At 38.4% G+C, this 17,016-nt stretch overlaps 1 protein-coding gene across 7 annotated transcripts in view; it reads right to left on the bottom strand.

Annotated features, from left to right (window-relative positions):
* Nucleotides 1-15,663, bottom strand: part of LOC124360410 (repetitive organellar protein-like) — a 96,430-nt gene extending 80,767 nt beyond the window's left edge. For all 7 annotated transcript variants that reach the window (XM_046814019.1, XM_046814022.1, XM_046814021.1 and 4 more), the window contains exons 1-2: nucleotides 15,302-15,663; nucleotides 9,487-9,575 (exon numbers count right to left, since the gene is read on the bottom strand). In XM_046814019.1, coding sequence (XP_046669975.1) covers nucleotides 9,487-9,575; nucleotides 15,302-15,361 — 149 coding nt within the window. In that variant the 5' untranslated portion in view covers nucleotides 15,362-15,663. The remainder of the gene's footprint in view (nucleotides 1-9,486; nucleotides 9,576-15,301) is intronic.
* Between the last annotated feature and the right edge of the window lie 1,353 nt (nucleotides 15,664-17,016).

The following is a 17,016-nucleotide window of genomic DNA, read 5'->3' as shown; positions in this document are numbered from 1 at the left end:
AAAACTTTGAAATTTGTATTGTTTAATACTTTAAAACTTATCATTCACTGTGGAAACTTTTGGTTTAACTGTTGCTTTTCCTTTATATACATTTATTACATAAACTAAGTTTCATCAAAGTCAATGTGGCCCTTGTTGATTTACAGGTAATGACCAAAAAATCAGGAATATCCCAACCTTCAGAGATAGGAACAGGAAGAAAGCAATTTACATTACGTTCCCAATGGACTCCGTTAGGAAATGGAATGTCTCAAACACAATCACTATCACTTTCTGATTACTGACAATGTGTTGTTCAGACACCTCTGACCTCATCAGTTGTGTGAAGAACTGCCCTGACCACCTATGTGCAGATAACTGCCCGTACCACTTGTCATATTATAATGGAACTCCCTGGAGAGACCATTATTCAGATCAATGCTGACCTTCAATATATATCCATCTATATGATCAGTCAATTATCGCCTTAAGCCAGACATAGATAAGTGTAACGTGCATCATCTGGCACTATAAAATGTCTATTAGAGTGGCTTGAGGATTGAACTTGGTGAATGCTTGATATTAAATTAAAAAACTATAATAAAACCCTAGATGTCATATTTAACAATCATACATTTTCTGGTCGAGCCACTCATTCTATTCAGTGAGCTATTGTCGTATCTGTACAGATTTACGTTTTCAGATTCTATATTATAGTTTATGCAGTAACTGATTATTTCAGTGTTGTGGTATTTCTCTCCCGCATAAGGCAACAGCACATCAAGGGAGGACTCAACATAATCCAAAGAATACAAAATACAACAATATAGTATGTGTTCAATTTCACATGACCTCCTGTTGGTAAGATGTATATAAGTTCAAGTGGAAACACTGTGCAGGGTATTGACCAGTTACATCATGCATAAAATTCTAGAGTCCGGAGAGCTGCAGTACTTGTGCGAGAGGCTGCAATTCTGGAATGAGGTTTCAGCGCAGAACCTGCCATTATAACCAGCTTCATTTTCACAAAGTGAGGCTGGAGGTGGACAGGAGAAGCATAGGATATATATAAGGGTATTGCCATTTATACAAATTTAATATAAATAAAAGTAGTTTGACAGGTATTTGGTCTTCCGATCATATGTTAGTTTGGTTATTTCAACGCACATGTGACAGATAGGGCCAAATACAAAATAATTGAATAGTAAAAAGTGAGGGCTCTGTGGTGTAATGGTAGCACATTCACCCGGCAAGTGAGAGATCCGGGTTCGAGTCCCGGCGGAGCAAGTACTTTTTGTGATTGAATGTTTATATTGAAATTAAATAAGGCTATTGCCATTTATAAAAATTTAATGTATATATATATCATATACTCATAATTGCATATGATGGTGCTGCTATATGTTGGTCAGTGCTTTAGTACAGTAGATCAGTTTAAAAAATTCCTTAACATCGTTTTCCTGAATCTATCAATTAAAGTACCGGTACTCCACATTTTTAACCAACTTTGAATCTTATGACCTAAAAAAAAGCACATTTTTATCTACTGTTAAGTATTTATTGCATTAAATAACTTGTTTTTTATTGCCTAATATGAAAAGGCTACTTTTATTGAATAATAATTATGTATATATTTTTTGTGCAACTTATACTCTATATTTGCCTTTATTTACTAAACTGTATATACTACATTAATTCTATATCTCTTTCTGCGGCCTAGTGCCTACAATACCATTCCTTACTGGATTAAAATATTCACGTACAGTTGACAGACCAATGAACCATTGTTTCACGAATCAGCTGTTTACTGTACACTGACCAACCAATCACAACGGTTGACTTATCAATTGCCTACCTTGCAAGCGACGGCACGCTTGCTCATTATACTCTCGATCCCGCCTAGGGGCACTTATTGTACTCTCTAGCCACTGCTTACCATACTTACTCTCTCCCCCATGTGTTTACTCTCTCATTTAAATATTAGTTTATTCTATTTGTTGTACATTTACATTAACATTAAAGTCAGTGCTCTGGATTGGCAATCTCTACCAGAACGTCTCTGCTCCCGGACACCCGCGTCTACCGTGCTCTACAGGACTGGCCACAGTGTTATGAAACTATTCGTTTGCGGTCGTATTGTGCGTGAGTGAATCCGTGAAGGACATCTTCCGTCTTCACGCCTGCCTACAAGACAGCAGCCTATTTCCAACACTTACTGATCACAACCTGGCCCTCAACAACAGCAGACTACGTTAGGTACCTCTCATGAAAATAAAGGTAACTGTTTATTTTATACACTTTATTTGAATATGCACTGTTCATAAACTCATTATGTGTAACCTAGTGAACTCTTGTTAAAATCAGTGTGTTCGGCGTCTTCACTGCCTAGTGTGAAGTTGGTCCTTCTTAGTCCGAGCCTCTAAAATAATTATCACGGTTCTATAACCAAATCCATTCTTTTCATGGTCCTTAGCGAGCCGGATAATAAGAACTTTAGTCCATTGGTGAATATCAGTGCAATCTCAACTCTTATAAGCTATATACAGTGCATATTTCAAAGTGTGGTTTCAGGTTCTTTCACGATTGCAAAGTCCGTGCATATCGATTTTTCCAATTCCCCTCTCCAGTCATATCAGCTGTGACGTCTGATCATATCAGCTGTGGTGCTCTGTCGACTGCATTGTTTTGTTGACAAACAAGCTTTCAGACTGTTACAGCACAGGTGAACTGATTACTGTGTTTAATGGTTACCGCTTCTCAATACTTGCTGGTTATCAGCCCTACTTTGTAATACGCATTATTCTAAGCAGGTTAAATATAAACAATCTTGGTTATTGACACTTTACCTTGAGCAGGACTTGCACCCTTATTGCAAAATTAAATGTTTATTTTGTCAAACACTATATTCTAGTCTCAGCTTAAAAAGAAAAAAAGGCTACTTACTGCTCACAATTGTTTTATTATAATTTCTATTTGAACATTTGCTCACGCATATGTATGCATGGTTTTATGGTTACTGTCACAACACTACCATACTTTACCACTGACAGTTTACATGTAGTACGTGCGCATAATGTTTCCAGAGCCTCTGCTACGAGTACATTATAGCTGAATTTATCTCAACAGTAACCTTAATTGTTGTTTATTATTTAATAAAAAACTTGTCTTGTTTACGTTTTGCCATAATAACAGTGTATTTTATTTTCTCAAAACAAAAAACTATACTATAGGCCTATACGAGCCTATACTCTACTTATTGCATTATTATTGAGTTTTTTACCTCAAAAAACTAAACAATTGGTACCTGAAGATGAAATCAATGATTTCGAAATGTACATAGTAAAAAAAAATAAAAGTTTACAAAAGGTGTTAAAAGGTTTATTTATATTGTATCATAAATATTTTTGAATTGTGTTTCATTGTATTATATTGTTTAGATACTTCTTATTTCTTGGGGAAAATACTTCAAGAGGAAAATTATTTAGTTTCTATTTTTATCACTGTCTCAGTTCAAGAGGACAATATTTTGTTTACTTTTCACCTTTGAAGTATTACTGAAATTGATTTAATTTTCTACAAACACTTTCAACATGGCGATGTCTCTTAAAGTGGCCAATGCAAAGCGAGAACACCTCTTTTCTCAGATACAAAGTATCTATGATTTAACTAAGAAGACTTCCGATCCAAATATACTTCAGCAGTTGCTTGTCAGAGCTAAATCTATTCAGAGACTTAGACAGGAATTTTCAGCAATATTAGACTTGTGCCACGAGTTGGAATTAAAAGTGGATGCCGACTATACACCTAACTATTCCGCATTAGCGAGCGTGGACGAGTTAGTTGATTACGTTTCTGCTAACGTGCTTATGATTGAGACCAAGAGACAAGCAAAAGCTAATAAAAGCGAAACTATTCCGCCTGCCTCCCCTCAAGTCAACGTCGGCTAACCGAAATTGGAATTAAAAAACTTTCGACGGAGCTGCCTTGGACTTCTGTACGTTCATCAACGTTTATGAACAAGCCGTACACAACAATGCGCACTTAAGCGATGTAATGAAATTTCAATATCTCTTGAGCGTGCTTTCAGGCGAACCACTCTCTCTGATAAAGTCGCTAAATATAACTGAGCAAAATTATGCAATCGCTTATCAGCTGCTGAAGGATCGCTACCATAATAATAGGCGTCTACTCACACTACATTTAAATCAAATACTAGACCTTCCTGTCATCTCCAGCACATCTGTGGAAGAATATCCGTGCTTTCCTTAATCTTTTTCACGAACATACGCAATCACTTAAAGCATTAAACAATGACATCACTAGTAACAACCCACTTCTCTCAGCCTTGTTATTACGCAAGATTGATAATCGGATGGTCACACGCCTAGAACAGTTTCGAAAAAAGGAAGAGCTTCATACTTTGCCCTCGGTTGAACAAATAATTGAGTTTCTCAACCTGGAATGCAGCCACATTGAGGACAGTAGTCTACATGACAATATTGTGGACCCCAAGAACGCTTCAAGTTCTTATTTTGGGTCAAAACCCAAATTTTGATAAACCCAAATCGTCTCTTAAAAACGTGAGCTTGTTAGCGGCTTCCTCTCCACCCTCCTCGGCCTAATAAACAAGGCCCATCATGTTTTTTATTGCCATCAGAGCGGTCATAAAATTTATGGCTGTCCCAGCTTCGGCCAAAAGACACCTCAAGAACGGCACGGGGATTATTAAACAGCACAACCGCTGTTCTTCTTGTTTGGGACGCACAGATTAAGTGAATGTCAGTCTAAATTCACGTGTCGAACATGTCGTGGTCGTCATCATACCTTGCTACACTTCACTGATTCGGCCAACACGGTCCAGTGTTAGTACGTCGGGACCGCGTTCGTCCCGTTGTGGAGAACGGCCGTGACGGCGGCCGGCCTGCAACACCTACACCTGCTGTCCGCCCTCCGCCTGCGACCACAGCGCTCTCACCTCCTAGCCCGGCCGAACACACACCACACTACACGCTCATGGCACACTGCATCGAGACCTCGCCCCTAGTACCACGGTTCTTCTGGGTACTTCTCTTGTCAAGCTCACCGCCTCTAACGGACAAGCTTATGTCTTTCGTGCGTATAATTGATTCAGGAAGCATGCTAAATTTTATTAGCGAGAAAGCCTCCCAACTGTTGGGTACACAGCGCCGTCCAGCCACTATTAAATGTCGTCCGGCCTTTCTCAAACCTCTGCTCACACACACGCGGATTTTTAACTCTGGGCGTGGAAACTCTTGCTGGCCACCCAGTTGCCGCCCCGCACTCGTTCCACATATTGCCACAAATCACTGTAGACCTCCCACGAGTGCAAATATCTCAGGAGGTCATGAATAAGGTTAAAAATATTATTACTGGCTGATCCAACCTTCCACCTCCCTGGTGGCATTGACGTGCTTATTGGTGGAGCGCTATTTCCACATATTCTTACTCACGAGACCTACTCTCTCTTGGTCTCAATTTACCTCACGCCCTGGGCACCTGTTTTGGTTTCGTGCTGATGGGGACGGCTCCCTGCACACCACTGACGCAGTCTGTCTCTACTATGGGCTGTCTCTCTTCTCTCGACTGCTGAAGTGGACCTCCACGCCTCTCTGCAGCGTTTCTGGACACAAGAGGAAACTGCCTGCTCCCAGTAAAAGATCTGCAGAGGAAACTCAATGCGATGAATATTTTTCTACCATGCACTCCAGGGACCGTGAGGGTCGATATATGGTCCGCCTCCCTTTCAAGAACACCAGTACTCATCTGGGAAATTCCAAAGTTCATGCTGAAAAGTAGACTCTATTCACTCGAGCGCAAGCTCCACGCTCCCACTAATGTGGAGTATTATAATTTATATTCTGATTTTATACATGAATATCTCTCTCTAGGCCATATGCAGGGCTGCCCTACTCCTGACTTAAGCACTCCCCACTACTTTCTGCCACACCACGGTGTTTTTAAGGCACAAAGTAGCACCACCAAACTACGCGTCGTTTTTGACGCCAGTGCCAAAACCAGTTCCGGGACTCTCTCTCAACGACACTCTGTTTTGACCGGACCTAAACTGCAAAATAATATTTGTGACATTCTCCTGCGCTTCCGCCTTCAGAACGTAGTGTTCTCTTGTGACATCAGACAGATGTACCGCCAAATCAAGGTGCATCCTGACGATCAACATTTTCAAACTGATATTATGGCGTGATCACCCTACCGACTTGATGTCCACGTTCAAGCTCACGACAGTTACCTACGGCCTGAACTGTTCACCCTACTTGGCCATCAAAACGCTACATCAATTGGCAGAAGACGAAGGTCACCGCTACCCCCATGCTGCTGAGATTCTCAAGCACCAGAGCTACGTCGACGACCTGATCTGCGGAGCTGAGACTGAAGAACTCGCCGCTGAACTTCAAGATCAACTCATTAAACTCCTTCGGCTCGGTGGCTTTGAGCTCCGGAAGTGGGTCTCGAACTCTCCGAGACTTCTGCAACACCTTCCTGATAGATCATCGGGAAATCCCAGTTTTTTCTGCAACCCTCTCAGGAGCCTCATTTCTCTATTTTGGGCCTAAAATGGACCCCTCTGACTGACACTTTTACGTTTAACTTTAATTTTTCTTGTGAAAACCCCACTAAGCGTAAAGTGTTAAGTCTCATTTCTCAAGTCTATGACCCCTGCGGTTTTTTTGGCGCCTTGTATAATGCTCGCAAAAATATCATGCAACTCGTATGGATTTCTGGCATAGATTGGGATGATTCGCTCCCTCCAGAAATATACCAAAAATGGCACGCCTTTTTATTTGAAACTTAAGCACGTTGCTACTATTATAATTCCTCGTGCTATCCCCTACTCTGCTGCTACTCACTGGGACTTGCACGGTTTCTCTTACGCCTCAGAACTAGGCTATGCTGCTGTAGTCTACATCCGCTCTACCTCCAATGACACGGTGCACGTAAGCCAAGTTATGGCTAAAACTCGCGTCGCTCCTCTCAAAAGAGTGACGCTGCCCCGACTGGAGCTATGCGCAGCTCATCTCCTGGCCCAACTTGTGAAATATTGTGTTACTCAATTAGCTCCCACCCACAAGTTTGGTTCTATTGTCTGCTGGTGCGACTCTAATGTGACCCCTCGCGTGGATTCAAAACACCTTCTTATCGCCTCAAAACCTATGTGGCTAATCGTGTGGCGCAAACTCAAGAGCTTGTGGCTGTGGATTGCTGGCGCTACATACCTAGTGCTTCAAATCCTGCTGACTGCGCCTCCCGTGGGATCCTTCCCTCTCAATTGGTGGATCATCCCCTTTGGTGGCATGGACCCGACTGGTTGCGTCTCCCCTCCTCGGCCTGGCCAGATACTGATCCCAGCCTGTAACTCGGTCTCTCTGGAGGAGCTAGGGGAGCTGAAGCATTCCACTCCTATCATTGCCTTGGCCACAGCACCGCCTAACGTGGGGACCTCCTCATCCAGTACTCTTCCTGGAGGAAATTGTTGCACGTGATGGCCTACGTCTTGCGTTTTATCCACAACTGTCGTTCACCAAACCGCCACTTCGGACCTCTCTCCAAGACCCAGAACGGGACTCCGCCCAGCTGCGAATTTTCAAGACCGTGCATGAGGAAGCTTTCACTGAAGATCTGGCTCTACTGCGGGACCGAAAGACGTGTTCTACCAGACTTCAACGCCTCGCCCCATTCCAGGGTCCGGATGGACTTCTCCGCGTCGGCGGCAGACTGCGCCACGCTGACCTCCCGCCGAACGTGTCTTAACCCGTCGCATCCTGCCCAAGAAGCACCCTGTCGTGGACCTCCATATTGACCATGTCCATGTCAAATATCTCCAGACTCTTCAGCAGCGCCTCAAGTGGAGCACTCCTTCCCGCAACCTCCAACCTGGAGACCTCGTCCTGGTGCATCAGGATATTCCCGCTCTCTCTTGGCCCCTTGCACGGGTCACTGATGTCACTCCAGGACAAGATGGTACAGTTCGAGTGGTACATCTCAAGACCTCAAGTGGAACTCTTACTCGTCCCAGCAGTGAAGGTGTTTTCTCTTACCTCACCTTTACTATTAATTAACTGTCTCTCTACCACCGCCTATAACCTTTGTAATTTGAGCCTATGTTGCTCTTTCTCTCATTGAATCCCAAGGTGATTCAAGGCGGCCGGTATGTTAAGTATTTATTGCATTAAATAACTTGTTTTTTATTGCCTAATATGAAAAGGCTACTTTTATTGAATAATAATTATGTATATATTTTTTGTGCAACTTATACTCTATATTTGCCTTTATTTACTAAACTGTACAGTATATACTACATTTAATTCTATATCTCTTTTCTGCGGCCTAGTGCCTACAATACCATTCCTTACTGGATTAAAATATTCACGTACAGTGACAGACCAATGAACCATTGTTTCACGAATCAGCTGTTTACTGTACACTGACCAACCAATCACAACGGTTGACTTATCAATTGCCTACCTTGCAAGCGACGGCACGCTTGCTCATTATACTCTCTCGATCCCGCCTAGGGCACTTATGTACTCTCTAGCCACTGCTTACCATACTTACTCTCTCCCCCATGTGTTACTCTCTCATTTAAATATTAGTTTATTCTATTTGTTGTAACATTTACATTAACATTAAAGTCAGTGCTCTGGATTGGCAATCTCTACCAGAACGTCTCTGCTCCCGGACACCCGCGTCTAACCGTGCTCTACAGGACTGGCCACAGTGTTATGAACTATTCGTTTGCGGTCGTATTGTGGCGTGAGTGAATCCGTGAAGGACATCTTCCGTCTTCACGCCTGCCTACAAGACAGCAGCCTATTTTCCAACACTTACTGATCACAACCTTGGCCCTCAACAACAGCAGACTACGGTTAGGTACCTCTCATGAAAATAAAGGTAAACTGTTTATTTTATACACTTTATTTGAATATGCACTGTTCATAAACTCATTATGTGTAACCTAGTGGAACTCTTATTAAAATCAGTGTGTTCGGCGTCTTCACTGCCTAGTGTGAAGTGTGGTCCTTCTTATGTCGAGCCTCTAAAATATTATTTCACGGTTCTATAACCAAATTCCAATCTTTTCATCTACCATCTGAGTATAAGGGTCTTATAAGAATACTTTGCTATTATTTATATAGACTACATCAAATGTTATCGACTTAAAAACTTTCATGTGGTGTGTACACTTTCTTTCAGTATAAACCTATAGAATTAAAGTACAAATCTTTAATGAAATTGATAGAATAATACCTTCTAAAAACTTTGTAATATTGTAGCACAACATTAGTTTTATCAATGTAGCAACATGGTGATCAATCATTATCATCCTCTTACAACAGAGGGAAAGAATAACAAGTACATTTTCTCCCTCTTGTGGGAAGTCACTTACGGATTTTGTCCTATGATTCAAAATAATCCCCAATATTATATTTATTACATGGTATCTAAGTTTATCTACTTAATATTACTTACATTTTTATTATTAGAGATGATAGGAACACAGAATCTTTTACACAAGACAAACTCCGAAAAGACTCAAAATCTTCTTGAAATGAATTTACCTGAAACAATCAGTTTCTCAGATGAGCACAAGAGTCAGTACTACAAGTACAAGCAACATGTAACACTTAATAACATCAACAAATAAATTTGCTCTAAAAAACTCACTGTAATATGTAGAACTGTACTAATCCTTTGAAATATGCTTAGTATAAAAAAGTTTTGATTTTTTAAATAAATATTTTTTGATGTTTCTGTAAGTATAATTTTCCTGCAGGATTAAAATTATACTAAAGCAAATGGTGACTCAGGTAATATGTTAAGAGACAACCACTGTTTTTTTCTTACATTGTTACCAACATAAATGGAAAGAGATGGTAAGAATGAAAACATGAGAGAATATGAGAGTAATAGGAATGAGAGAGAGGTGGGTCACACTAATGCAGCATGGTGGGAGGTGAAGTGGGTTACGTCATTGAAGTATACATGTGATACTACATTTGCTATCAGTTGCATTGATGACACTCTAACAAGCTCTGCTTCTGCTTTGTAAACCCCAATCAATCATTTTTAAACGTATGTGAAGGAAGTATTAAAGTGTTTTATAGTTAGATTAAGAACAAAATATAACTGGAGTATGGTGTGTTGTAATTTATACAGGCTTTTTATGGCACAATTATATCATATATTTCTGGTAATTTTATACAGTGTTTCTGTGATATACTTGTGCTTTTATCTGTTTTGAAACTTCCATGTAAACCAGATATGCCGCATCCACGTTGTTTGCTGTTGCTGGTTGTATAAAAACCTACTATTCAAGGTAGAAGTACATCATACCATGTGTCATATAACAGGCCTCACTGAAGTTTAATACAAAATATCAAATCTATAGCTCATTTCATCTCTGAGATATCCTGCAGACAGAAAAAGAAATAGAAGATAAATTTGATAAACTTTGTGATTGACAGGCTTCCCTGACACTCAGCTTAGAGATTCTTATTCTACAAAACCATCCTGTCACATTTATTATATTTTTTAAATAGTAGTACAAAAATGATAAAATATGAAGTACTGTTAAGTTACCATACATTGGGTGGTTTACTATATAGAGTGTGATTTTAATTCATCAAGAACTGAAATTCCATCATGATATATGTGTGTATACCCTTCCAATATAGCCATGTTTGAGTTCCTAGAGTAACCCATTGTATTCCAATACCAAATTATATTTCCAAAGTCATTATTCAGTATATTTTGTCATTATTTGCAAACAGTATTAAAATGGTTAACAAAATGGCATAAATTGTATGTCTCTACATCGTGTGTACAGCAAGCATGCATTTGGGTACCCCACACAATTGGTAACTCTGTCAAGGTCTCTTGTTGGTGGTTCAAAATTCACAGCTCCTAATGATTTTTTTTCTTTTGCTTATCCAAAAACAGAAAAATTTTGGAATATATTAAACAATATAGCCTGTATACAAAAAGTTATAAAAGCTTCAATATTTTTAATATTGGATATTATCTTTTAACTGAGTATTATATAACCAGAGAGGGCTTCTTAGCCTTAACTTTGCCTGGTAAAATAAGGTACCTTTATTTTACTATATGTCACTTTACATATTTCTTACAATGTCTCAAAACTTTAGAAAAATAGCGGTACTTTGGGATTATACCGACCACAGCCAGACATGAATCGTTATTTGACAATTTGCTTCTACTGATTACCAGATTAGCGTAGAACAATATTTTGTCAATATAAAACAGGAATTGTCTTATCGCAAACCCCTCCCCATCCTCAGACAGAGGTAAAGTCGAGCGGTCTAGTAGATAACGTGATTGCAGACTCTCGCTGCCCGTTCAGCTGGTGCGTCGCTTTGTTGCACTTCCGTGTTTTACCCCTACATTTCTCCAAACACAAAAATTCAACAAAAACAAACATTACTAAACAAAAACTAAACTCTTTATTGAAAAAAACACACAAAACTTGTTTTTATTCTTGATCACACTCTGCCACCCAAAATGCAAGTGCCTCCGGCCATCAGTGCGGGCTTCGGCAGGTGCTGCCCCGCGCTGATGTCAACGAAAGAAAAACATCCCTCGAGATAGTACCTATCAGTAAAATATCAAATTCTAGAGGGGCTGATCAGAAATATAAATTGAATTGTAATGGAAAAGCAATTATGCACCGTGCAAAAAACTTAAATAATCATGTGATGCCGCGCGGCCTGCCGTAATCGGGATTCTCGAGAAAGATAAGATAACAGCAACAACAATACCGATCACAATACCTGGAAATGGTTGTAAGTTTGTAATTAAAGAGTTGTTTTTTCATTATATCGTGTTTGTTTCTATAAATTTATATTTTTGTGTTCTTCATACTGGTGTGGTCGGTATAATCCCAAAGTACCAAATAGCTTAATTCTATCTTTGAACTCTAGCAACAAAAAATTGTACACAAAATTGACACCTATGTTGGCTAGGTATTGACATTATAACATATTTTTAAGTAATATATAAAAAAGATAAATAAAATCTACTTAATGATCAAACACTTTGAAATGTTTATAATAATTTCTTATTTAATGACTAAATATAGTATAAAACACTCGATATAAAAATTCTCTTTCGAAGAAATTACGATTTGATATCATGTAAAAATAAAATTTACGGTACTTTGGGATTATACCGACCACACCAGTATGAAGAACACAAAAATAGAAATTTATAGAAACAAACATGATAGAACGAAAAAACAACTCTTCAATTACAAAATTACAAACTTACAAGCATTTCCAGGTATTGTGATCGGTATTGTTGTCGCTGTTATCTTATCTTTCTCGAGAATCCTGATTACGGCAGGCCGCGCGGCATCACGTGATTTGCACGGTACATAATTACCTTTCCATTACAATTCAATTTATATTTCTGATTAGCCCCTCTAGAATTTGATATTTTACTGATAGGTACTATCTCGAGGGATGTTTTTCTTTCGTCGACATCAGCGCGGGGCAGCACCGAAGGTGCTGCCGAAGCCCGCGCTGATGGCCGGAGGCACTCGCATTTTGGGTGGCGGAATGTGATCAAGAATAAAAACAAGTTTTGAGTGTTTTTTAAATAAAGAGTTTAGTTTGGTAAATGTTTGTTTTTGTTGAATTTTTGTGTTTGGAGAAATGTAGAGGTAAAACACGGAAGTACAACAAAGCGATGCACCAGCTGAACGGGCGGCGAGACTCTGCAATCACGTTATCTACTAGACGCTCGACTTTGACCTCTGTCTGAGGATGGGGAGGGGTTTGCGATAAGACAATTCCTGTTTTATATTGACGAAATATTGTTCTACGCTAATCTAGTAATCAGTAGAAACGAAATGTGAAATAACGATTCATGTCTGGGTGTGGTCGGTATAATCCCAAAGTACCAAATTTACATTATAACCAGCTCTTTACCAAATCCCAGTTTTGGATTATAATACTTTCTTGTATAACACATAATTGAATTAAATTATTTAATTCCTTCCTTGAGTTGAATTACACATTAACATTTTACATTGCATGTTAAATAAACATTTTCTTTAACAAAGCGTTTACAGTGTCCGTAATTTTATGAAAAATAAAAATCTATTATTTTTTTCATGAAAATTGATTTTTATCATATCCTGAATTAAAATTCATATGCAATATTTATAACTGAACCTAAGTATATAGGAGGATGTTTTGCACATGATCTCTGATCAGATGCCACAAAAATTTTCCTTTGACAAACCCTTTAGGATTATTTTACCCTCAAGGGATGATTGGTCAGAGGGAAAGAAACCTCTTCCACCAGCGGAGCTCGAATGGTTCACAGACGGCTCTAAAACAAAAAGCGGCACAGGCGCTGGAGTTCTGGGAGTGAGACCATGTAGGGAGCTGAAGGTCCCTATGGGTCCGTATCCGACAGTCTTTCAAGCGGAGGTCGCAGCTATTATGGAATGTGCTCGTGAGAATCTTCGTCTGCAATATAGGAGCAAGACGATTAATATTTTCACGGACAGTCAGGCAGCGCTGATGGCGCTGGATTCTTGCGTGATCAAATCCAAATTGGTTTGGGATTGCTATCAGGCTGTTCAAGGGGATTCTTGGGAACGAAAGAGCTGATGCCCTGGCCAACCAGGGCTCAGCGACAATTATGACGGGCCCTCAACCGTTCTGCGGTGTTCCAAGGTGTGAATCCTCTAGGATTGTCTCGAAATGGATTCGCGCGGAGCATGGGAGGAGATGGAGGTTGCATCCGGGTTTGAGAGTGAGTAGAATGGTATTACAGTCACCTTCCTCCAAGGTGGCTTCGGACCTTCTCTCATTAAACAGATCAATGTCTTCTAAGGTCATTGGTCTCATTACGGGGCATGGTCACCTGAGGAAGCATCTTCACAGAGTTGGCATCCTTCAGGAGGATCCGCTTTGTGGAAGGTGTAATGAGCAGGAGGAGACTGCTGAGCACCTGCTCTTTGATTGCCCAGCAATAGCAAGAGAGCGGTATGCCATCTTTGGTAGTTTGGACAGGGGTGGTGAATTTTCCCAGGAGGACATGATAGGTTGTTTTCGACGGTTTGTTGAACTGCTGAAGTTGTAAACTGGTGGGCCTCATGGTGTGTTTCCGGGGTGCGCAAAAAGCCCTTGAGGCTTAAGTGCATGGCAGTAGGCCGCCCCAAGGGAAAAAAAAGTAAAAAAAGTGTACTGTAAATGAGTATATTATCCTAAGAACTATCTGCTCAATATCAATGTTCACTATCAGATACCAGCCAATCAATTACACTCTTCCTAAGGTTGTCCAGAATGCTCAGGGCTGATTTGACTGTTTTCCGCATCTATGGTGGTGGCCTCTTATTATACTGCAGCCGATATTTCTCACAAGTGACAAGATTTGTTAAGTTGCTTCAACATTTGATTTAGGATTCTGGTAACACATCTAGGGAGAATTCTTTCCTCCATTTGACAAAAGCTGTTACTTATTAATATCAAGCTAGGTAAGTTTAAATATTGTAAGGTTTCTTTGATATCTAAGTCTAGGCCATAGTTGGTTTTGTAATGTTATTGTAAAATTTACGTTTTAAAATTTGTTATGTACGAGATTCTTATTATTACAGTAATTTGTTATAACTCTTATTGTGTACGACTTTCAAGTTGGATAATCTAGAATTGTTATATAATAGCAATTAAATAACGAGTGTAGGCCGCTTATTAAATTCTCCCAAAACTAAGAACTAAATTCTACTTTTCTGTAATCATTGGCCTACATTGTTAATAGCTATGAAGGTAATTGAATTAATTTAACTAATTCAGTTAGGCTATAAAAATCAATAAATGATAGAGCCTGCTTGTCAATACTTCATTTCAATTGAATGATGTAAATAGGCTATCCTAATCAAAAAAATCAAGAAAAACCTTTTAAATAAAAGGTCCTCAGCAGTTCATCTGCAAATGATGGATAGTTCCTAATAAATAAATACAAGGTTAATTTATGTCACTTTATAAAAAGGCTATCAACAGTTTATGAAAAATGTAGCCTAGTCCCTTCATGGGGTATGAAATATGTAAAATGTATTAAATCCAATAATGAAAATAGTAGCTTAAATAGGTGGTCTAGATCTTGTCCTGAAATTTAACTTTAGGTCATGTTTTATAATCTTTATAGTAAAACAAAATAAACATCTAGTTAAATTTTCAAATGTTTGTAATGATGTTATTAGATGTTATTCACTCTCTGTATGAATAGAGTGAAGAGAATATTAAACTAACACACTTACCCATGATAAAATAACAGAGCACCACTTCTTTTTCCATTTACAATGCAATTTTCGCTCCATATCTTTTGCGTTGGTGTTCAAATAAATTTGTAATACTGTTATAGCTTAGCTCAGAACCAACTACTCGATTCACTAAATGGGCCTAGAACAGATCACGAGTGCATGAGAAGTCTTTTTACATAAACTGCATTTTAAATACTTTGAATTTGTAGTTAAACAACTAATTTAATGTTCAAATCAAAATTTACACTTTGTAGAGTAACAAATGCTCAAATGAAATAAAATTACAAACTGACAAATCATGCAATACGAAAACTAGACCGGTAACATTTAAAATATTTTCAAACCCATCCCTACCATCACTCTCCCACCTTTTCCAATTCTCATGATTGGCTAATGGTGGAAAGACGTTCCAACAAAAAAGCATTCATTTATCCAAACACTTTTAAAAATCATTCGATTACAGAGAGTACTTCCCACTTCTAATTTGTATACATTATTTGGCAATTACTAATAACTAGAACTCAAAATTGAAGACTTGACCTTGGTTTGAATTGTAACATTTTTAGAATTTATGATAAATACACATCTAACTGTATACAATTATCCCTTATCAAAGAAATACATTATTTTAAAACGTTTAGAATAAATATTTCACCTATAGTACGAGGAATAGGATTGCAAGCCTGGGTTATAGCAAATAAATCAAATAAATTGTTGTTTAATACATTTATACCTCAGGTATATTGTTTAATTTTTTTCATGAGTATAGAATATTAGTTTCTTGACATAACACTAGTGTTAAAATTATTAATTGTGATTTCTTTACAATATCCAGAAATAATACGCCGGAATTGCCAGGTCCGCAATAATATGTCTACTATAATAACGAAAATAGGTCTTGGACAACTATTAGTCGTGGGACATTAGGTGGTAGTTCTGCCCGATGGAGCCCTGATGTTACAGAACCCCGAAAGTGCAATTCTTCGACGATAGTTGCCCTCGACGTGGTGCCTGTCTTAGTGATAACAGTTTGGGCATGGCTCATTGTGTAAAACATTTAGTTCTTGAAATTGTAGTGTACATTAATAAAATAAAATAAGTTTACGGTATACTATATGTTCAAAGACTGACATTGTATTAATTTTAAATCTTGATACCATATGTTACTTTCTTGCAGTCATTCTTTCCTGAGAAATATTGTGACCTACCAAAATACAAATGAGTGGGTATGCCTTATATTTGCTTCTTATTTCATTAGTTATAAATATAACAATTGGTGACGAGGATCATAGACCAAGATGTTCTTGTAAATTAACAAAACGTGCTCAAGTTAATCAGTGTTAATAATTGTAACATTTTTAATAGTGGTTTACAAAATTAGATGCTCAATAATTAAGAGCTTCATGGCGTTACCAATATCGAATTTTGAGGATTACCAATCAAGAATAAAAGTTAAGATGGTATTTTGATAACTTTATACCTATACTATTCTACGATTCTAAAACAGTACATACTCAATTACAGTACTCTTGCACATATCTTGTATAAACATGTAATCATTATCAAGTCACAAGTTTCAAAATTATGGATGTTCAAAGTTGCAGATTGGTTGAAAAGTGCCAAAAAACTGTAATTTTCCTATTCATTCGTATATCATGGGAGTAATTATCAGTACACAGTTTTATATTTATGTATATATATATATATATGTA

This window comes from Homalodisca vitripennis, chromosome 4 (assembly GCF_021130785.1).
Source record: "Homalodisca vitripennis isolate AUS2020 chromosome 4, UT_GWSS_2.1, whole genome shotgun sequence".
Classification (NCBI taxonomy): domain Eukaryota; kingdom Metazoa; phylum Arthropoda; class Insecta; order Hemiptera; family Cicadellidae; genus Homalodisca; species Homalodisca vitripennis.
Note: the sequence above shows the minus strand (reverse complement) of the source record. Positions and strands in the feature narration are given on the sequence as shown.